The sequence below is a fragment of the Mytilus californianus genome, unplaced genomic scaffold (genome assembly GCF_021869535.1).
Source record: "Mytilus californianus isolate M0D057914Y unplaced genomic scaffold, xbMytCali1.0.p SCAF_18, whole genome shotgun sequence".
Taxonomy (NCBI): domain Eukaryota; kingdom Metazoa; phylum Mollusca; class Bivalvia; order Mytilida; family Mytilidae; genus Mytilus; species Mytilus californianus.
Window position 1 is genome coordinate 4,591,544 of NW_026262666.1, and position 25,480 is coordinate 4,617,023.

Consider the following 25,480-nt stretch of genomic DNA (forward strand, 5'->3'; position numbering starts at 1 on the left):
CAAAATTTCATTTATCAAAGATACTTACTAACACAATTGTTACCATCATAAAAATGTGTGGTTGGACACTGACATGTCTGTGTACCAGTAACAGCACATATAGAATCTGTAGTGGTACACTGTATTTGTACAAGTTTCACCAAAAGCCTCAGAGGGCAACATATAATTGTAATCTTGGTGGTACAGTACTATTTTCGATGGTTTTAAACGTATCAAATAGTAAAATATGAATTTGATCTACAGTTTCTATAAAACATTCTATTTTAACTCATTTGATAAACAAGTTAAAGATACTTACTAAGACAGTTGATACCATCATGGAAATGTGTGACTGGACATTTGCAAGTCTTTGTACCATCACCAGTACATTCAGCATTGGTTGCAATACATTGTGCAACATTTGTACAACTTTCTCCTATGGCTCTTCCTGACAAAAATGAAAAAAGAAAAATTTAATGAAAAGTACAAAACAGTGCAGATTATTAAAGATAAAGACAAAACAAAAAATTCTTCAGCTGACAAAATAATAAAAAACAAAATTTGAGTAACAGTTTAATACTTTGAATCTATAAAAACTATTTCTCCCATTTATTCAGAACATCTTTATTATTGTAACTGTACAAAACTGAGTCTTCCTGTGCTGTTTCATTGTTGATTGTTGGTAAATAACGTGAATAAAGTACTAGTATGATTAAACCTTTCCTTTGAGTACAAAGAGAAAATAAAGAAGAGTTTTTTTATTTATGCCTCCATCTTTTTTATTTGTATTCACTGTAATTGACCTAGATATACAAGAAAATAAAAGAATAAATAGAGAATGTGTCCATGGGACACAGATGATGCCCCCGCTTGCATATCATATAAAGTAATAAAGGGACATAACTGAAGAAAGATAATAGTGACGCTACCCAAACTTGTTGGAACCCTCAAAAATTAAAGACTTAATTTAATCCCATTGAAATTGGTTAAAAGATTTGTATTTATTTTAAATTGAAGATTTCTTGCGATTGCGCAATACTGTGCTGTTGCGCAATACTGTGCTATTGCGCAATACTGTGCTTTTGTGCAATACTGTGGTATTGCGCAATACTGTGCTGTTGCACAATACTAAGTTAATCTGTTATATATGATAATTTACACACCCTGTTTGGTGTGTATCTCCTGCCATATCAGTATTTGATGCTTTTATATATAAATCAGAAATAGTCAATGTAAAAATGGATTTTTTTTGGAAATAAGCCCCAAAAAATTATGAAAAAAAAATCCCCCCAAAAAATTTGTCCCCAAAAAAAAATTTTTGAAAAAATTTTAAATTTCAAAACTTTTGAAGAAAAAAATATGACCCCCAAAAAAATAAACTGTTATCACAGAGATATGTCTCGCTTTTTGTAATTTTGATTATGCAAATGTTGAAATTAAAATGGCAATACTTACACAAGTTAGGCTTATATTCAAAGTCAATGAACCATGACTGAGGTACATAGCTAAACCATCTCCATATAAATGAGATGCCCTAATGCTAATACAACTGCATACCAAATATCATTGACTTTTTATAAGTTGTTCCCTTTAAACAAACATAAACACAAACATTAACTTGTAAACTATGTAAAAGTTTCAAAGTTAATGAACCATGAAGAGGGGGTGGAGCTATATAATCTCCATGGAAACGATACTTACAAATGCCAATAAATTTGCATTCCAAATATCATTGACTTAACATTAGCAGTTCATCTTAAACTGATCTTAACACAAACTAATACATGTAAACTAAACAAAAGTTTCAAAGTCAAAAGGCCATGACTGAGGTGATGGGGCCAAATATTCTCCATTGAAATGAGATGTGCTAATGCTTATACAACTGAATACCAATTAATATTGGCCTGCCACTTATGGTTCCCCTTGAAATGACCTAATCACAAACTAATACAAGTTAACTAAGCAAAATTTGCAAAGTCAATAGACCGTGACTAAGGGGGCTGAGCCAAATAATCTCCAAGGAAATGTGATATGCCAATGCTTATACAACTGCTTACCAAATATCATTGACCTAACACTGATGGTTCCTCATAAAATGACCTAATCACAAACTAATACATGTAAAATAAGCAAAAGTTTCGAATTCAATAGACCATGACTGAGGGGGCAGGGCCAAAATAATCTCCATGGATATGATATGTGTCAATGCTAATAAAACTGTATACCAAATATGATTTGACCTACAACTTGTGGTTCACCACAAACTAGACTTAATCACAAACTAAACATTGTTGACGCCGTCGCCGTCGCCGCCGTCGTCGTCGTCGCCGTCGCCGGAAACAGCATACATATGTCTCGCTTTTTGACTCCGTCAAGCGAGACAAAAATTGAAAAAAAAAAAATCCCCCACCAATCTTTTTCAAACCCCTCCCCAATTTTTTTGGTAAATTTTGAAGATTATTTTCTTTTCAGGAAACATGTACAATTTCAGAGATTTCCATAAACTTTAACACAAGTTATTGTCTCGAAACTAGAAAAATGCTTGTTTTGGCACCTGGTTTGGTCCTAATTTCTAAACGTTTGGGGCAATTACCCCCAAACTCAATCACAGCCTTCCTTTTGAGGCATGGAACCTTGTAGTACAATTTCAGACAGATCCATACACTTAAACACAAGTTATTGTCTGGAAGCAAGAAAGATGCTTGTTTTTGGCCCCTTTTTTGCCCCTAATTCCTGAATTACCCCCAAAATCAATCCCAACCTTCCTTCTGTGGTATTGAACCTTCTGGTAAAATTTCATAGAGATCCATTCACTTAAACTAAAGTTATTGTCCGGAAAGCAAATGTGTCTTTGGACGACGACGACGACGACATGATGGCATTATACGAACGCAATTTTTTTGCGATCGTATAAAAACATGTGCTATCAATTTATAAAATTAATAAATAGATGAAAAATTAACAAACAATAACATTGGGAAATCCTGAAATCCTGAAATCAGTTTGTGTAGTTGTTTTTTACTTGTTCCGTTGATTGGTCATGTTGATAGCACTTAATCTTCTCAGTTTTTATGGACTTCCCCTTTTTGAATTTGCCATGAAGTTTGGTATTTTTGTTATACTTTTAAACATACATGACTGAAAATCAGGAGATTGGTAAATTTTTGAAGGGAGTTTAGCTGGTGTAAAAAATGTTTCATTGTTATTGATAATTCTCGGTAAACAAGCATTCTTAGAGTATTGCATGGCAATATATAGTCCCCTACCGGTTAAATATTCATTGTACTGGAACAAAATGCTAACTTGATCTATAACTTGTCATGGTGTAAACTATATACTAATAAATTGGGAATGTGTCCATGGGACACAGATGATGCCCCCGCTTGCATATTATATAAAATTATAAAGGGACATAACTGAAGAACGGTAAAAGTGATGCTACCCAAATTTTTACTTGATCTGAGTTTTGTGGTAATAAGTATTGTGTATAAGTTTCATAAAATTTGGTTGAGACACACTTAAATAAGAGAACGGAAACAAAAAATTGAGCAATTTTTCCATTTGTAAAGGAGCATAACTCTAGAACAGTAAAAGTGACACCACCAAAATTCAAATTTCATCTGTATTTTGTGGTAATAAGCATTGTGTATAAGTTTCATAACATTTGGTTGAGGCATACTAAAGTTAGAGAACGGAAACGAAAAATTCAGCAATTTTTCCATTTGTAAAGGGGAATAACTCTAAAACGGTTAAAATGACACCATCAAAAATTCAAACTTGATCTGTATTTTGTGAAAATAAGCATTGTGTTTAAGTTTCATAACATTTTGTTGAGGCAAACTAAAGTTAGAGAACGGAAACCAATTTTGGGACGTACGTTTGTTCGAACAGACGGACAAGGGTAAAACTTAATGCCGCCTCCGCTACGGCGGGGGCATAATTATTAAATCAATATCTTCAAGCATGACACAAAAAAGTGAGGAAAACTGATTACTTGAGTGAATTTTCTAAGTCCAAGGACCATAACGCTGCATAAAATCATCAGACCGGAACAAAATGCAAACTTGACCTGTTACTTGTCATGATAAAACCTTTTACCAATTATAAAATCAATCTCTTCAAGCATGACGAAAAAAAAATGTCAGTTTGGATCTTCTTAAGCATGCTGATGGTCCTCTTAAATGCATCGCAGTGTGAAGTAGTGAGCATTACTTTGCTCTCAGTTACACCTGATAGGTTAGATACACTAGGACTTTTATGTTTTCAATAATAAATATTTGCAACAAGCTTTGTGAGAGTATTGCATTGCAATACATAGTCCCCAACCGGTTAAAAATTCACTGTACTGGAACAAAATGCTAATTGATCTATAACTTGTCATGGTGTAAACTATATAACAAATATCAAGTCAATATCTTCAAGCATGACAAAAAAATGTGTTGAAAATTGATTATTTAAGTGAATTTTCCAAGTCCAAGGACCATAACTCTGCACAAAATCATCAGAAAGGAACAAAATTAGAACTTGATCTGTAACTAGACATGATAAAACTATATATCAATTATCAAATCCATATCTTCAAGCATGACGAAAAAAAGAGAGGAACACTGATTATTTGGGTGAATTTTCTAAGTCCAGGGACCATCACTCTGCACAAAATCATCAGACCGGAAGAAAATTCGAACTCGATCTGTAACTTGTGATGATAAAACAATACACCAAATATCAAATCAATATCTTTAAGCACGAAGAAAAAAAGTGTGGAAAACTGACAGACAGACAGACAGACAGACGGACGGAGTGCAAACCTAAAATCCCCTTCGACTTCGTCGGTAGGGGACTAAAAAGAGTAGTACAAATTGGCGTCTGAACATTTTCATTCATGAAATATTTGATTCAGGACTTTCATCTTTTCAAAGGGAAGACAGGAGGAAACAACTGAAAACAGGATTATCTTACTCCCGACAGGATGTTCACATGTATGAATATAAGAGTTAATGTAATTGATTTCATATTAGAAATTAATGTTCTTTGAGCTTGCTTTCTGTACTGGCAAGTAATTTTTTTAATTTTTGCTTGTTCTTGTGTATATTTGACATCAATTACCTTTAAACCAACATATTTTCCTGGAAACTTTATTTCACTTTTAGCTATTCTTGCAGAATTTGCAGAAACTATTTTATAAGTGACAAATGAAACATTCAAAATTTCATTTATCAAAGATACTTACTAACACAATTGTTACCATCATAAAAATGTGTGGTTGGACACTGACATGTCTGTGTACCAGTAACAGCACATATAGAATCTGTAGTGGTACACTGTATTTGTACAAGTTTCACCAAAAGCCTCAGAGGGCAACATAGAATTGTAATCTGGGTGGTACAGTACTATTTTCGATGTCTTTAAACGTATCAAATAGTAAAATATGACATTTGATCTACAGTTTATATAAAACATTCTATTTTAACTCATTTGATAAACAAGTTAAAGATACTTACTAACACAGTTGGTACCATCATGGAAATGTGTGACTGGACATTTACATGACTTTGTGCCATCACCAGTACATTCAGCATTGGTTGCAATACATTGTGCAACATTTGTACAACTTTCTCCTATGGCTCTTCCTGACAAAAATGAAAAAAGAAAAATTTAATGAGAAGTACAAAACAGTGCAGATTATTAAAGATAAAGACAAAACAAAAAATTCTTCAGCTGACAAAATAATAAAAAAACAAAATTTGAGTAACAGTTTAATACTTTGAATCTATAAAAACTATTTCTCCCATTTATTCAGAACATCTTTATTATTGTAACTGTACAAAACTGAGTCTTCCTGTGCTGTTTCATTGTTGATTGTTGGTAAATAACGTGAATAAAGTACTAGTATGATTAAACCTTTCCTTTGAGTACAAAGAGAAAATAAAGAAGAGTTTTTTTATTTATGCCTCCATCTTTTTTATTTGTATTCACTGTAATTGACCTAGATATACAAGAAAATAAAAGAATAAATAGAGAATGTGTCCATGGGACACAGATGATGCCCCCGCTTGCATATCATATAAAGTAATAAAGGGACATAACTGAAGAAAGATAATAGTGACGCTACCCAAACTTGTTGGAACCCTCAAAAATTAAAGACTTAATTTAATCCCATTGAAATTGGTTAAAAGATTTGTATTTATTTTAAATTGAAGATTTCTTGCGATTTCGTAATACTGTGCTGTTGCGCAATACTGTGCTATTGCGCAATACTGTGCTATTATGCAATACTGTGGTATTGCGCAATACTGTGCTGTTGCACAATACTAAGTTAATCTGTTATATATGATAATTTACACACCCTGTTTGGTGTGTATCTCCTGCCATATCAGTATTTGATGCTTTTATATATAAATCAGAAATAGTCAATGTAAAAATGGATTTTTTTTGGAAATAAGCCCCAAAAAATTATGAAAAAAAAATCCCCCCAAAAAATTTGTCCCCAAAAAAAAATTTTTGAAAAAATTTTAAATTTCAAAACTTTTGAAGAAAAAAATATGACCCCCCAAAAAATAAACTGTTATCACAGAGATATGTCTCGCTTTTTGTAATTTTGATTATGCAAATGTTGAAATTAAAATGGCAATACTTACACAAGTTAGGCTTATATTCAAAGTCAATGAACCATGACTGAGGTACATAGCTAAACCATCTCCATATAAATGAGATGCCCTAATGCTAATACAACTGCATACCAAATATCATTGACTTTTTATAAGTTGTTCCCTTTAAACAAACATAAACACAAACATTAACTTGTAAACTATGTAAAAGTTTCAAAGTTAATAAACCATGAAGAGGGGGTGGAGCTATATAATCTCCATGGAAACGATACTTACAAATGCCAATAAATTTGCATTCCAAATATCATTGACTTAACATTAGCAGTTCATCTTAAACTGATCTTAACACAAACTAATACATGTAAACTAAACAAAAGTTTCAAAGTCAAAAGGCCATGACTGAGGTGATGGGGCCAAATATTCTCCATTGAAATGAGATGTGCTAATGCTTATACAACTGAATACCAATTAATATTGGCCTGCCACTTATGGTTCCCCTTGAACTGACCTAATCACAAACTAATACAAGTTAACTAAGCAAAATTTGCAAAGTCAATAGACCGTGACTAAGGGGGCTGAGCCAAATAATCTCCAAGGAAATGTGATATGCCAATGCTTATACAACTGCTTACCAAATATCATTGACCTAACACTGATGGTTCCTCATAAAATGACCTAATCACAAACTAATACATGTAAAATAAGCAAAAGTTTCGAATTCAATAGACCATGACTGAGGGGGCAGGGCCAAAATAATCTCCATGGATATGATATGTGTCAATGCTAATAAAACTGTATACCAAATATGATTTGACCTACAACTTGTGGTTCACCACAAACTAGACTTAATCACAAACTAAACATTGTTGACGCCGTCGCCGTCGCCGCCGGTCGTCGTCGTCGCCGTCGCCGGAAACAGCATACATATGTCTCGCTTTTTGACTCCGTCAAGCGAGACAAAAATTGAAAAAAAAAAATCCCCCACCAATCTTTTTCAAACCCCTCCCCAATTTTTTTGGTAAATTTTGAAGATTATTTTCTTTTCAGGAAACATGTACAATTTCAGAGATTTCCATAAACTTTAACACAAGTTATTGTCTCGAAACTAGAAAAATGCTTGTTTTGGCACCTGGTTTGGTCCTAATTTCTAAACGTTTGGGGCAATTACCCCCAAACTCAATCACAGCCTTCCTTTTGATGCATGGAACCTTGTAGTACAATTTCAGACAGATCCATACACTTAAACACAAGTTATTGTCTGGAAGCAAGAAAGATGCTTGTTTTTGGCCCCTTTTTTGCCCCTAATTCCTGAATTACCCCCAAAATCAATCCCAACCTTCCTTCTGTGGTATTGAACCTTCTGGTAAAATTTCATAGAGATGCATTCACTTAAACTAAAGTTATTGTCCGGAAAGCAAATGTGTCTTTGGACGACGACGACGACGACATGATGGCATTATACGAACGCAATTTTTTTGCGATCGTATAAAAACATGTGCTATCAATTTATAAAATTAATAAATAGATGAAAAATTAACAAACAATAACATTGGGAAATCCTGAAATCCTGAAATCAGTTTGTGTAGTTGTTTTTTACTTGTTCCGTTGATTGGTCATGTTGATAGCACTTAATCTTCTCAGTTTTTATGGACTTCCCCTTTTTGAATTTGCCATGAAGTTTGGTATTTTTGTTATACTTTTAAACATACATGACTGAAAATCAGGAGATTGGTAAATTTTTGAAGGGAGTTTAGCTGGTGTAAAAAATGTTTCATTGTTATTGATAATTCTCGGTAAACAAGCATTCTTAGAGTATTGCATGGCAATACATAGTCCCCTACCGGTTAAATATTCATTGTACTGGAACAAAATGCTAACTTGATCTATAACTTGTCATGGTGTAAACTATATACCAATAAATTGGGAATGTGTCCATGGGACACAGATGATGCCCCCGCTTGCATATTATATAAAATTATAAAGGGACATAACTGAAGAACGGTAAAAGTGATGCTACCCAAATTTTTACTTGATCTGAGTTTTGTGGTAATAAGTATTGTGTATAAGTTTCATAAAATTTGGTTGAGACACACTTAAATAAGAGAACGGAAACAAAAAATTGAGCAATTTTTCCATTTGTAAAGGAGCATAACTCTAGAACAGTAAAAGTGACACCACCAAAATTCAAATTTCATCTGTATTTTGTGGTAATAAGCATTGTGTATAAGTTTCATAACATTTGGTTGAGGCATACTAAAGTTAGAGAACGGAAACGAAAAATTCAGCAATTTTTCCATTTGTAAAGGGGAATAACTCTAAAACGGTTAAAATGACACCATCAAAAATTCAAACTTGATCTGTATTTTGTGAAAATAAGCATTGTGTTTAAGTTTCATAACATTTTGTTGAGGCAAACTAAAGTTAGAGAACGGAAACCAATTTTGGGACGTACGTTTGTTCGAACAGACGGACAAGGGTAAAACTTAATGCCGCCTCCGCTACGGCGGGGGCATAATTATTAAATCAATATCTTCAAGCATGACACAAAAAAGTGAGGAAAACTGATTACTTGAGTGAATTTTCTAAGTCCAAGGACCATAACGCTGCATAAAATCATCAGACCGGAACAAAATGCAAACTTGACCTGTTACTTGTCATGATAAAACCTTTTACCAATTATAAAACCAATCTCTTCAAGCATGACGAAAAAAAAATGTCAGTTTGGATCTTCTTAAGCATGCTGATGGTCCTCTTAAATGCATCGCAGTGTGAAGTAGTGAGCATTACTTTGCTCTCAGTTACACCTGATAGGTTAGATACACTAGGACTTTTATGTTTTCAATAATAAATATTTGCAACAAGCTTTGTGAGAGTATTGCATTGCAATACATAGTCCCCAACCGGTTAAAAATTCATTGTACTGGAACAAAATGCTAATTGATCTATAACTTGTCATGGTGTAAACTATATAACAAATATCAAGTCAATATCTTCAAGCATGTCAAAAAAATGTGTTGAAAATTGATTATTTAAGTGAATTTTCCAAGTCCAAGGACCATAACTCTGCACAAAATCATCAGAAAGGAACAAAATTAGAACTTGATCTGTAACTAGACATGATAAACCTATATATCAATTATCAAATCCATATCTTCAAGCATGACGAAAAAAAGAGAGGAACACTGATTATTTGGGTGAATTTTCTAAGTCCAGGGACCATCACTCTGCACAAAATCATCAGACCGGAATAAAATTCGAACTCGATCTGTAACTTGTGATGATAAAACAATACACCAAATATCAAATCAATATCTTCAAGCACGAAGAAAAAAAGTGTGGAAAACTGACAGACAGACAGACAGACAGACAGACGGATGGAGTGCAAACCTAAAATCCCCTTCGACTTCGTCGCTAGGGGACTAAAAAGGGTAGTACAAATTGGCGTCTGAACATTTTCATTCATGAAATATTTGATTCAGGACTTTCATCTTTTCAAAGGTAAGACAGGAGGAAACAACTGAAAACAGGATTATCTAACTCCCGACAGGATGTTCACATGTATGAATATAAGAGTTAATGTAATTGATTTCATATTAGAAATTAATGTTCTTTGAGCTTGCTTTCTGTACTGGCAAGTAATTTTTTTAATTTTTGCTTGTTCTTGTGTATATTTGACATCAATTACCTTTAAACCAACATATTTTCCTGGAAACTTTATTTCACTTTTAGCTATTCTTGCAGAATTTGCAGAAACTATTTTATAAGTGACAAATGAAACATTCAAAATTTCATTTATCAAAGATACTTACTAACACAATTGTTACCATCATAAAAATGTGTGGTTGGACACTGACATGTATGTGTACCAGTAACAGCACATATAGAATCTGTAGTGGTACACTGTTCAGTATTTGTACAAGTTTCACCAAAAGCCTCAGAGGGCAACATAGAATTGTAATCTGGGTGGTACAGTACTATTTTCGATGTCTTTAAACGTATCAAATAGTAAAATATGAATTTGATCTACAGTTTCTATAAAACATTCTATTTTAACTCATTTGATAAACAAGTTAAAGATACTTACTAATACAGTTGGTACCATCATAGAAATGTGTGACTGGACATTTACATGACTTTGTACCATCACCAGTACATTCAGAATTGGTTGCAATACATTGTGCAACATGTGTACAACTTTCTCCTATGGCTCTTCCTGACAAAAATGAAAAAAGAAAATCTTAGTGAGAAGTACAAAACAGTGCAGATTATTAAAGATAAAGACAACAAATTCTTCAGCTGACAAAATAATAAAAAACAAAATTTGAGTAACAGTTTAATACTTTGAATCTATGAAAACTATTTCTCCCATTTATTCAGAACATCTTAATTATTGTTACTGTACAAAACTGAGTCTTCCTGGGCGGTTTCATTGTTGATTATTGGTAAATAAAGTACTAGTATGATTAAACCTTTCCTTTGAGTACAAAGAGAACATAAAGAAGACTTTTTTACTCATGCCTCCATCTTTTTTATTTGTATTTATTGTAATTGACCTAGATATATAAGAAAATAAAAGAAAAATGTTGGTGAGGACAAGAATGCCCCCACTCATGCTTAAGGTTGCTTGTAATATGTGAAAATACTTTTGGGACAGACAAAAGAATGGACGGAAAGATGGACAGACGGATGGACAGAAGGACAGATGGCCAAGTGTAACACTTAATGCCCCCTTCGCCTAGCTGTTGGAACCTAAAAATATTCTATACATTTGTTAAATGATAAATAGATGGAAAATTAACAAACAATTACAGTAGATATGTATGGTTTTTTAAGCATTAATAAAGTCATTTTGCTATAAAACTTAAGACCTTCATTGTTTCAAACAATGTCAAAAATATATTAGCTGAGTCCCTTTCTATATTATGTTGACATGAAAGAAGTACAAGCCAACATAGCTGCCCTCACTACACTTGGCTCTGCACTGGTAATCCTGAACCTGGTTACAGTTTGTGTAGTTGTTATTCTTAACACTGAAGAGGCTATTAATTGTCTTTGAGTCAAGATTGTCCCTGCTGTCCATTTAGATCTCTGAAGCATGATGAAGATCCTCTTAATGGTGGCATTGGAGTGTGAAATAGTGAGCATTACTTAGCTGAGTTGAATGTTTATTAAATGTTTTTCATCATCAAAACCTTTTTATCGATGTTTTGACAATAACATTCCACTTTTCTATCAATGCCGGTATTTACCTTTAATCATTCTTGTGTATGCAATTAACAGAAGCAATATCAAATAGTAAAATATGAATCCGATCTACAGTTTCTATAAAACATTCTATTTTAATTCATTTGATAAACAAGTTACAGATACTTACTAATACAGTTGATACCATCATAGAAATGTGTGACTGGACATTTGCAAGTCCTTGTACCATCACCAGTACATTCAGCATTGGTTGCAATACATTGTGCAACATGTGTACAACTTTCTCCTATGGCTCTTCCTGACAAAAATGAAAAAAGAAAATCTTAGTGAGAAGTACAAAACAGTGCAGATTATTAAAGATAAAGACAAAAAATTCTTCAGCTGACAAAATAATAAAAAACAAAATTTGAGTAACAGTTTAATACTTTGAATCTATGAAAACTATTTCTCCCATTTATTCAGAACATCTTAATTATTGTTACTGTACAAAACTGAGTCTTCCTGGGCGGTTTCGTTGTTGATTATTGGTAAATAAAGTACTAGTATGATTAAACCTTTCCTTTGAGTACAAAGAGAACATAAAGAAGACTTTTTTACTCATGCCTCCATCTTTTTTATTTGTATTCATTGTAATTGACCTAGATATATAAGAAAATAAAAGAAAAATGTTGGTGAGGACAAGAATGCCCCCACTCATGCTTAAGGTTGCTTGTAATATGTGAAAATACTTTTGGGACAGACAAAAGAATGGACGGAAAGATGGACAGACGGATGGACAGAAGGACAGACGGCCAAGTGTAACACTTAATGCCCCCTTCGCCTAGCTGTTGGAACCTAAAAATATTCTATACATTTGTTAAATGATAAATAGATGGAAAATTAACAAACAATTACAGTAGATGTGTATGGTTTATTAAGCATTAATAAAGTCATTTTGCTATAAAACTTAAGACCTTCATTGTTTCAAACAATGTCAAAAATATATTAGCTGAGTCCCTTTCTATATTATGTTGACATGAAAGAAGTACAAGCCAACATAGCTGCCCTCACTACACTTGGCTCTGCACTGGTAATCCTGAACCTGGTTACAGTTTGTGTAGTTGTTATTCTTAACACTGAAGAGGCTATTAATTGTCTTTGAGTCAAGATTGTCCCTGCTGTCCATTTAGATCTCTGAAGCATGCTGAAGATCCTCTTAATGGTGGCATTGGAGTGTGAAATAGTGAGCATTACTTAGCTGAGTTGAATGTTTATTAAATGTTTTTCATCATCAAAACCTTTTTATCGATGTTTTGACAATAACATTCCACTTTTCTATCAATGCCGGTATTTACCTTTAATCATTCTTGTGTATGCAATTAACAGAAGCAATATCAAATAGTAAAATATGAATCCGATCTACAGTTTCTATAAAACATTCTATTTTAATTCATTTGATACACAAGTTACAGATACTTACTAATACAGTTGATACCATCATGGAAATGTGTGACTGGACATTTGCAAGTCCTTGTACCATCACCAGTACATTCAGCATTGGTTGCAATACATTGTGCAACATGTGTACAACTTTCTCCTATGGCTCTTCCTGACAAAAATGAAAAAAGAAAATCTTAGTGAGAAGTACAAAACAGTGCAGATTATTAAAGATAAAGACAAAAAATTCTTCAGCTGACAAAATAATAAAAAACAAAATTTGAGTAACAGTTTAATACTTTGAATCTATGAAAACTATTTCTCCCATTTATTCAGAACATCTTAATTATTGTTACTGTACACAACTGAGTCTTCCTGGGCGGTTTCATTGTTGATTATTGGTAAATAAAGTACTAGTATGATTAAACCTTTCCTTTGAGTACAAAGAGAACATAAAGAAGACTTTTTTACTCATGCCTCCATCTTTTTTATTTGTATTCATTGTAATTGACCTAGATATATAAGAAAATAAAAGAAAAATGTTGGTGAGGACAAGAATGCCCCCACTCATGCTTAAGGTTGCTTGTAATATGTGAAAATACTTTTGGGACAGACAAAAGAATGGACGGAAAGATGGACAGACGGATGGACAGAAGGACAGGCGGCCAAGTGTAACACTTAATGCCCCTTTCGCCTAGCTGTTGGAACCTAAAAATATTCTATACATTTGTTAAATGATAAATAGATGGAAAATTAACAAACAATTACAGTAGATGTGTATGGTTTTTTAAGCATTAATAAAGTCATTTTGCTATAAAACTTAAGACCTTCATTGTTTCAAACAATGTCAAAAATATATTAGCTGAGTCCCTTTCTATATTATGTTGACATGAAAGAAGTACAAGCCAACATAGCTGCCCTCACTACACTTGGCTCTGCACTGGTAATCCTGAACCTGGTTACAGTTTGTGCAGTTGTTATTCTTAACACTGAAGAGGCTATTAATTGTCTTTGAGTCAAGATTGTCCCTGCTGTCCATTTAGATCTCTGAAGCATGCTGAAGATCCTCTTAATGGTGGCATTGGAGTGTGAAATAGTGAGCATTACTTAGCTGAGTTGAACGTTTTATTAAATGTTTTTCAACATCAATGTTTTGACAATAACATTCCATTTTTCTATCAATGCCGTTATTTACCTTTAATCATTCTTGTGTATGCAATTAACAGAAGCAATATCAAATAGTAAAATATGATATTTGATCTACAGTTTATTTAAAACATTCTATTTTAACTCATTTGATAAACAAGTTACAGATACTTACTAATACAGTTGGTACCATCATGGAAATGTGTGACTGGACATTTACATGTCTTTATATCATCACCAGTACATTCAGCATTGGTTGCAATACATTGTGCAACATGTGTACAACTTTCTCCTATGGCTCTTCCTAACAAAAATGAAAAAAGAAAAATTTAGTGAGAAGTACAAAACAGTGCAGATTATTAAAGATAAAGACAAAACAAAAAATTCTTCAGCTGACAAAATAATAAAAAAACAAAATTTGAGTAACAGTTTAATACTTTGAATCTATAAAAACTATTTCTCCCATTTATTAAGAATATCTTTATTATTGTAACTGTACAAAACTGAGTCTTCCTGTGCTGTTTCATTGTTGATTGTTGGTAAATAACGTGAATAAAGTACTAGTATGATTAAACCTTTCCTTTGAGTACAAAGAGAAAATAAAGAAGAGTTTTTTATTTATGCCTCCATCTTTTTTATTTGTATTCACTGTAATTGACCTAGATATACAAGAAAATAAAAGAATAAATAGAGAATGTGTCCATGGGACACAGATGATGCTCCCGCTTGCATATCATATCAAGTTAGAAAGGGACATAACTGAAGAAAGATAATAGTGACGCTACCCAAACTTGTACTTAATCTGAGTTTTGTGGTAATAAGTATTGTGTATGAGTTTCATAAAATTTGGTTGAGGCAAACTTAAGGTAGAGAACGAAAACGAAAAATTCAGCAATTTTTCTGTTTGTAAAGGGGCATAACTCTAGAACAGTTAAAGTGACGCCACTAAAATTCTAACTTGATCTGTGTTTTGTGGTAATAAGCACTGTATTTAAATTTCATAACATTTTATTGAGGCAAACTAAAGTTAGAGAACGGAAACCAACTGTGGGACGTACGTACGTACGGACGGACGAGGGTAAAAATTAATGCTTCCTCCACTACGGCGGGGGCATAAAAATGTTTCTGAGGACAAGAATGCCCCCACTCAAGCTTAAGCTTGCTTGTAATATGTGAAAATACTTTTGGGACGGACGAAAGAATGGACGGAAAGACAGACGGACAGATGAATAGAAGGACGGACGGCCAAGTGTAACACTTAATGCCCCCTTCGCCTAGCTCTGGGGGCATACAAATATTCTATAAATTTGTAAAATGATAAATAGATGGAAAATTAACAAACAATAACAGTAGTTATGTATGGTTTTTTAAGTATTAATACAGTCATTTTGCTAGAAAACTTAAGACTGTCATTGTTTCAAACAATGTCAAAAATATATCAGCTATAGCCCTGTCTATATTACATGGACATTGTTATTTAATAACTAGGACACTGGTTTGTGACAAGAGGCCATGAAAGAAGTACAAGCTAACATTGCTGCCTTGACTACACTTGGCTCTGTAAGTCAGTTTGGATCTTCTTAATCATGCTGAATGCCCTCTTAAAGGCAGCATTGCAGTGTGAAGTAGTGAGCATAACTTTGCTGAGTTGAACATCTATCAAATGTTTTTACAACATAAAAACTTTTTAATTGATGTTTTAATAACAACAACATTCCACTTTTCTATAAATAACATATGTACCTTTAATCATTCTTGGCATATGCCATAACCAGGAGCCATATCCAGTAATTAATATCATATCACCTGTTGATTATTCAATCAAACTATAATTACTTGTTAATAAGCCTTGGGCCAGGGTCAAAATCTACTCAGGTTGTGTAATGTTACACTGGATTCGTAAGATACACTCTGATTTTTTACGTTTTCAATATCAAATATTTGAAAAAAGTGTAGTAAATAAAGACTTCTGAACATTTTCATTCATGAAAATGTTTGATACATAGGACTTTTATCTTTCAAAGGGAAGACGGGAGGAAACACCTGAAAACATAATTATCTTTTTCCCGATAGGATTTTCACATATAGTGATGTTTTATGGATTTTTCATATATAAGCTTGAATTTGAGCGTCTTTTATGACCAAATCAGTTCAAATCTTAACAGTATTTATAGTCTCATTGAACAATCAGCAGGTGACAGGATATTAAGTAAGGGATATGGCTTCTGTTAATTGCATACACGAAGAATGATTAAAGGTAAATACCGGCATTGATAGAAAAGTGGAATGTTGTTGTCAAAACATCGATAAAAAGGTTTTGATGTTGAAAAATATTTAATTAACGTTCAACCCAGCAAAGTAATGTCCACTATTTCACACTCCAATGCTGCCAGAAAGAGGATCTTCAGCATGCTTAAGAGAACCAAATGGACAGCAGGGACAATCTCATTTAACTCATGTGATGTGCAAGTTAAAGATACTTACTAACACAGTTGGTACCATCATGGAAATGTGTGACTGGACATTTACAAGTCGTTGCACCATCACCAGTACATTCAGCATTGGTTGCAATACATTGTGCAGCATTTGTACAACTTTCCCCTATGGCTCTTCCTGTTAAAAAAAAAATAAGAAAAATTTAATTACAAGTACAAAACAGTGCAGATAATTAAAAATAAAGAACAAAAATTCTTTAGCTGAAAAAAATAAATTAAAAACACCATTTTGAGTAACAGTTTAATACTTTGAATCTACATAAAATATTTATTCTATTTATTCTGAACATTTTTATTACAGTTACTGCACAAAATTGAGTCTTCCTCTGCTGTTTCATTGTTGATTTTTGGTAAATAAAGTACTATCATTTAACCTATTCTTTGAGTAAAAAGAGAACATTTAAGCATTATAGTGTTTCATTCATGCCTCAATCTTTTTTTATTTGTATTTATTGTATTTGATCTAGATATATAAGAATAAAATGCTTCGCCGAGTGCAGCCTGACACGACCGCAGAGGTCGAACCCTGAAAAGTTGGGGCAAGTTTGGACACAATATTCAAGCTTAATACTGTCTGAATTTGGATTGTGATAAAATTTTTGCCATAACATAAGTGTCTGACACAAAATAAATGTGGTCAAAGATCTTAAAACTTTGAAATGGGACATTTAATTTACTTAGTATGGTCTGATATCCAAAATCTAACAACATGGTTAGATTCAGCATATGAAAAAACACCAAAAATTTTATTTCAGTTGAAATCAAGTTTAATTTGAACCCTCCAAACCCTAATATGGACTAATTTGAAAATAGGGCCCAAAATAAAAAATCGAAATGCACAATAAGATTCAGCATATCATAGAGCCGCAATAATTCAGTTTTTGATGAAATCAAACAAAGTTTAATTTTGGACCCTTTAAACCTCAATGTAGACCAATTTAAAAATGGGGCCCAATATCCAAAAATAGTAATACAAGGTTGGAACCCTCAAAAATTAAAGACTTAATTTAATCCCATTGAAATTGGTTAAAAGATTTGTATTTATTTTCAATTGAAGATTTCTTGCGATTGCGCAATACTGTGCTGTTGCGCAATACTGTGCTATTGCCCAATACTGTGCTATTATGCAATACTGTGGTATTGCGCAATACTGTGCTGTTGCACAATACTTAGTTAATCTGTTAAATATGATAATTTACACACCCTGTTTGGTGTGTATCTCCTGCCATATCAGTATTTGATGCTTTTATAAATAAATCAGAAATAGTCAATGTAAAAATGGATTTTTTTTGGAAATATACCCCAAAAAATTATAAAAAAAAATCCCCCAAAAAAATTTGTCTCCCCCAAAAAAAAAATTTTTGAAAAAATTTGAAATTTCAGAAATTTTGAAGAAAAAAATATGACCCCCAAAAAAATAAACTGTAATCACAGAGATATGTCTCGCTTTTTGTAATTTTGATTATGCAAATGTTGAAATTAAAATGGCAATACTTACACAAGTTAGGCTAATATTCAAAGTCAATGAACCATGACTGAGGTACATGGCTAAACCATCTCCATATAAATGAGATGCCCTAATGCTAATACAACTGCATACCAAATATCATTGACTTATTATAAGTTGTTCCCTTTAAACAAACATAAACACAAACATTAACTTGTAAACTATGTAAAAGTTTCAAAGTTAATGAACCATGAAGAGGGGGTGGAGCTATATAATCTCCATGGAAACGATACTTACAAATGCCAATAAATTTGCATTCCAAATATCATTGACTTAACATTAGCAGTTCATCTTAAACTGATCTTAACACAAACTAATACATGTAAACTAAACAAAAGTTTCAAAGTCAATAGGCCATGACTGAGGTGATGGGGCCAAATATTCTCCATTGAAATGAGATGTGCTAATGCTTATACAACTGAATACCAATTAATATTTGCCTGCCACTTATGGTTCCCCTTGAACTGACCTAATCACAAACTAATACATGTTAACTAAGCAAAATTTGCAAGGTCAATAGACCGTGACTAAGGGGGCTGAGCCAAATAATCTCCATGGAAATGAGATATGCCAATGCTTATACAACTGCATACCAAATATCATTGACCTAACACTGATGGTTCCTCATAAACTGACCTAATTACAAACTAAAACATGTAAAATAAGCAAAAGTTTCGAATTCAAATACCATGACTGAGGGGGCAGGGCCAAAATAATCTCCATGGATACGATATGTGTCAATGCTAATAAAACTGTATACCAAATATGATTTGACCTACAACTTGTGGTTCACCACAAACTAGACCTAATCACAAACTAATACATTGTTGACGCCGCCGCCGTTGCCGCCGTCGTCGTCGTCGCCGTCGCCGGAAACAGCATACATATGTCTCGTTTTTTGACTCCGTAAAACGAGACAAAAAATTAAAAAAAAAAATCCCCCACCAATCTTTTTGAAACCCCCCCCCCACCAATTTTTTTGGTAAATTTTGAAGATTATTTTCTTTTCAGGAAACATGTACAATTTCAGAGATTTCCATAAACTTTAACACAAGTTATTGTCTGGAAACTAGAAAAATGCTTGTTTTGGCACCTGGTTTGGTCCTAATTTCCAAAATTTTGGGGCAATTACCCCCAAACTCAATCACAGCCTTCCTTTTGAGGTATGGAATCCTGTAATACAATTTAAGAGAGATCCATACACTTAAACACAAGTTATTGTCTGGAAACAAGAAAGATGCTTGTTTTTGGCCCCTTTTTTGCCCCTAATTCCTGAACGTTTGAGGCAATTACCCCCAAAATCAATCCCAACCTTCCGTCTGTGGTATTGAACCTTCTGGTAAAATTTCATAGAGATCCATTCACTTAAACTAAAGTTATTGTCCGGAAAGCAAATGTGTCTTTGGACGACGACGACGACGACATGATGGCATTATAGGAACGCAATTTTTTTGCGGTCGTATAAAAACATGTGCTATCAATTTATAAAATTGATATATAGATGAAAAATTAACAAACAATAACATTCGGAAATCCTGAAATCCTGAAATCAGTTTGTGTAGTTGTTTTTTAATTGTTCCGTTGATTGGTCATGTTGATAGCACTTAATCTTCTCAGTTTTTATGGACTTCCCCTTTTTGAATTTGCCATGAAGTTTGGTATTTTTGTTATACTTTTAAACATTCATGACTGAAAATCAGGAGATTGGAAAATTTTTAAAGGGAGTTTAGCTGGTGTAAAAAATGTTTCATTTTTTATTGATAATTCTCGGTAAACAAGCATTCTTAGAGTATTGCATGGCAATACATAGTCCCCTACCGGTTAAATATTCATTGTACTGGAACAAAATGCTAACTTGATCTATAACTTGTCATGGTGTAAACTATATACCAATAAATTGGGAATGTGTCCATGGGACACAGATGATGCCCCCGCTTGCATATTATATAAAATTATAAAGGGACATAACTGAAGAACGGTAAAAGTGATGCTACCCAAATTTTTACTTGATCTGAGTTTTGTGGTAATAAGTATTGTGTATAAGTTTCATAAAATTTGGTTGAGACACACTTAAATTAGAGAACGGAAACAAAAAATTGAGCAATTTTTCCATTTGTAAAGGAGCATAACTCTAGAACAGTAAAAGTGACACCACCAAAATTTAAATTTCATCTGTATTTTGTGGTAATAGGCATTGTGTATAAGTTTCATAACATTTGGTTGAGCCATACTAAAGTTAGAGAACGGAAACGAAAAATTCAGCAATTTTTCCATTTGTAAAGGGGAATAACTCTAAAACGGTTAAAATGACACCAACCAAAATTCAAACTTGATCTGTATTTTGTGAAAATAAGCATTGTGTTTAAGTTTCATAACATTTTGTTGAAGCAAACTAAAGTTAGAGAACGGAAACCACCTTTGGGACGTACGTATGTTCGAACAGACGGACAAGGGTAAAACTTAATACCGCCTCCGCTACGGCAGGGGCATAATTATTAAATCAATATCTTAAAGCATGAAGCAACAAAGTGAGGAAAACTGATTACTTGAGTGAATTTTCTAAGTCCAAGGACCATAACGCTGCACAAAATCATCAGACCGGAACAAAATGCAAACCTGACCTGTTACTTGTCATGATAACCAATTTTTACCAATTATCAAATCAATCTCTTCAAGCAAGACGAAAAAAAGATGTTTGTTTGGATCTTCTTAAGCATACTGATGGTCCTCTTAAATGCATCGCAGTGTGAAGTAGTGAGCATTACTTTGCTCTCACTTACACCTGATAGGTTAGATACACTAGTATAATAAATATTTGCAACAAGCATTGTGAGAGTATTGCATTGCAATACATAGTCCCCAACCGGTTAAAAATTCATTGTACTGGAACAAAATGCTAATTGATCTATAACTTGTCATGGTGTAAACTATATAACAAATATCAAGTCAATATCTTCAAGCATGACAAAAAAATGTGTTGAAAATTGATTATTTAAGTGAATGTCCTAAGTCCAAGGACCATAACTCTGCACAAAATCATCAGACAGGAACAAAATTAGAACTTGATCTGTAACTTGTCATGATAAAACTATATACCAACTATCAAAGCAATATCTTTAAGCATGACGAAAAAAAGTGCGGAAAGCTGATTATTTGAGTGAATTTTCTAAGTCCAAGGACCATAACTCTGCACAAAATCATCAGACCGGAACAAAATTCGAAATTGATCTGTAACTTGTGATGATAAAACAATACATTAAATATCAAATCAATATCTTCAAGCACGAAGAAAAAAAGTGTGGAAAACTGATTTGCCGGACTGACGGATGGACAGACAGACAGACAGACAGACAGACAGACAGACGGACGGAGTGCAAACCTAAAATCCCCTTCGACTTCGTCGGTAGGGGACTAAAAAGGGTAGTACAAATTGGCGTCTGAACATTTTCATTCATGAAATATTTGATTCAGGACTTTCATCTTTTCAAAGGGAAGACAGGAGGTAACAACTGAAAACAGGATTATCTTACTCCCGACAGGATGTTCACATGTATGAATATAAGAGTTTATGTAATTGATTTCATATAAGAAATTAATGTTCTTTGAGCTTGCTTTCTGTACTGGCAAGTAATTTTTTTAATTTTTGCTTGTTCATGTGTATATTTGACATCAATTACCTTTAAACCAACATATTTTCCTGGAAACTTTATTTCACTTTTAGCTATTCTTGCAGAATTTGCAGAAACTATTTTATAAGTGACAAATGAAACATTCAAAATTTCATTTATCAAAGATTCTTACTAACACAATTGTTACCATCATAAAAATGTGTGGTTGGACACTGACATGTCTGTGTACCAGTAACAGCACATATAGAATCTGTAGTGGTACACTGTATTTGTACAAGTTTCACCAAAAGCCTCAGAGGGCAACATAGAATTGTAATCTGGGTGGTACAGTACTATTTTCGATGTCTTTAAACGTATCAAATAGTAAAATATGACATTTGATCTACAGTTTATATAAAACATTCTATTTTAACTCATTTGATAAACAAGTTAAAGATACTTACTAACACAGTTGGTACCATCATGGAAATGTGTGACTGGACATTTACATGACTTTGTGCCATCACCAGTACATTCAGCATTGGTTGCAATACATTGTGAAACATTGGTACAACTTTCTCCTATGGCTCTTCCTGACAAAAATGAAAAAAGAAAATCTTAGTGAGAAGTACAAAACAGTGCAGATTATTAAAGATAAAGACAAAAAATTCTTCAGCTGACAAAATAATAAAAAACTAAATTTGAGTAACAGTTTAATACTTTGAATCAATGAAAACTATTTCTCCCATTTATTCAGAACATCTTAATTATTGTTACTGTACAAAACTGAGTCTTCCTGGGCTGTTTCATTGTTGATTATTGGTAAATAAAGTACTAGTATGATTAAACCTTTCCTTTGAGTACAAAGAGAACATAAAGAAGACTTTTTTACTTATGCCTCCATCTTTTTTATTTGTATTCATTGTAGTTGACCTAGATATATAAGAAAATAAAAGAAAAATGTTGCTGAGGACAAGAATGCCCCCACTCATGCTTAAGGTTGCTTGTAATATGTGAAAATACTTTTGGGACGGACAAAAGAATGGACGGAAAAATGGACAGACGGATGGACAGAAGGACGGACGGCCAAGTGTAACACTTAATGTCCCCTTCGCCTAGCTGTTGGAACATAAAAATATTCTATACATTTGTTAAATGATAAATAGATGGAAAATTAACAAACAATAACAGTAGTTATGTATGGTTTTTTAAGTATTAATACAGTCATTTTGCTAGAAAACTTAAGACTGTTATTGTTTCAAACAATGTCAAAAATATATCAGCTATAGCCCTGTCTATATTACATGGACATTGTTATTTAATAACTAGGACACTGGTTTGTGACAAGAGGCCATGAAAGAAGTACAAGCTAACATTGCTGCCTTGGCTACACTTGGCTCTGTAAGTCAGTTTGGATCTTCTTAATCATGCTGAATGCCCTCTTAAAGGCAGCATTGCAGTGTGAAGTAGTGAGCATAACTTTGCTGAGTTGAACACCTATCAAATGTTTTTACAACATAAACACTTTTTAATTGATGTTTTAACAACAACAACATTCCACTTTTCTATAAATAACATATTTACCTTTAATCATTGTTGGCATATGCCATAACCAGGAGCCATATCCAGTAATTAATATCATATCACTTGTTGATTATTCAATCAAACTATAATTACTTGTTAATAAGCCTTGGGCCAGGGTCAAAATCTACTCAGGTTGTGTAATGTTACACTGGATTCGTAAGATACACTCTGATTTTTTACGTTTTCAATATCAAATATTTGAAAAAAGTGTAGTAAATAAAGACTTAAAGATACTTACTAACACAGTTGGTACCATCATGGAAATGTGTGACTGGACATTTACATGTCATTGCATCATCACCAGTACATTCAGAATTGGCAGCAATACATTGTGCAGCATTTGTACAACTTTCTTCTATGGCTCTTTCTGAAAAAAATTAAATAAGAAAAATTTAATGACAACTACAAAACAGTGCAGATAATTAATAAAATGATTCGCCGAGCGCAGACTGATGCGACCGCAGAGGTCGAAACCATAACAGGAGCAAGTTTGGACAAAATATTCAAGCTTGATACTGTCAGAATTTGGATTGTGATCAAATTTTTGACATAATAAAGGTTTTTAACACAAAATAAATGTGGTAAAAGATCTTAAAAATTTGAAATGGGAAATTTAATTTCCCTTGTATGGCCTGATATCCAAAATCTAAGAACATGGTTAGATTCAGCATATAAATAAATGGGGAATGTGTCCATGGGACACAGATGACGCCCCCGCTTGCACATCATATAAATTTATAAAGGGACATAACTGAAGAACGGTAAAAGTGACGCTATCCAAATTTGTACTTGATCTGAGTTTTGTGGTAATAAGTATTGTGTATAAGTCTCATAACATTTGGTTGAGGCTAACTTAAGTTAAAGAACAGAAACGAAAATATTCAGCAATTTTTCCATTTGTAAACAGGCATAACTCTAGAACGGTAAAAGTGACACCACCAAATTTCAAACTTGATCTGTATTATGTGGTAATAAGCATTGTGCAAAAGTTTCATAACATTTGATTGAGGCAAACTAAAGTTAGAGAACGGAAACGAAAAATTCAGTTATTTTTATGCTTATAAAGGGGCATAACTTAAGAACGGTAAAAGTTACGCCACCCAATTTCAAACTTGATCTGTATTATTTGGTAATAAGCATTGAATATAAGTTTCATAACATTTGTTTGGGGCAGACTAAAGTTAAAGAACGGAAACGAAAAATTCAACAATTTTTCCATTTGTAAAAGGACATAACTCTAGAACGGTTATAGTGACGCCACCAAAATTCAAAATTGATCTGTGTTTTGTGGTAATAAGCATTGTATATAACTTTCATAACATTTGGTACAGGCAAACTAAAGTTAGAGAATGGAAACCAACTTTGGGATGTACGGACGGACGTACGTACGGACGTATAGACCGATCAGGGTAAAACTTAATGCCCCCACGGGGGCATAAAAAACACCAAAAATTTAATTTAAGTTGCGATCAATGTTAAATTTTGGACCCTCTTGCTATTGCGCAATACTGTCCAATTGAAAATTTCTTGCTATTGCTCAATATTGTGCTATTGAAGATTTCTTGCTATTGCGCAATACTGTGCAATTGAAGATTACTTGCTATTGCGCAATACTGTGCAATTGAAGATTTCTTGCCATTGCGCAATACTGTGCAATTGAAGATTTCTTGCTATTGCGCAATACTGTGCAATTGATGATTTCTTGCTATTGCGCAATCTTGCTATTGCGCAGTACTGTGCTATTGTGCAATACTGTGCAATTGAAGATTTCTTGCTATTGCGCAATACTGTATAATTGAAGATTTCTTGCTATTGCGCAATACTGTGCTGTTGCACAATACTTAGTTTATCTGTTATATATAATAATTTACACATCCCGTTTGGTGTGTATCTCCTGCCATATCAGTAATTTTGTTGCTTATATATAGAAAT

At 33.2% G+C, this 25,480-nt stretch overlaps 1 protein-coding gene across 1 annotated transcript in view; it reads right to left on the reverse strand.

Moving 5' to 3' along the window:
* LOC127726784 (cell death abnormality protein 1-like) overlaps positions 1–25,480 on the reverse strand; it is a 102,984-nt gene that overhangs the window by 30,134 nt on the left and 47,370 nt on the right. The window contains exons 3-5 of the mRNA XM_052234239.1: positions 23,787–23,915; positions 22,429–22,557; positions 5,481–5,609 (exon numbers count right to left, since the gene is read on the reverse strand). Of these exons, the coding sequence (XP_052090199.1) occupies positions 5,481–5,609; positions 22,429–22,557; positions 23,787–23,915 (387 nt within the window). The remainder of the gene's footprint in view (positions 1–5,480; positions 5,610–22,428; positions 22,558–23,786; positions 23,916–25,480) is intronic.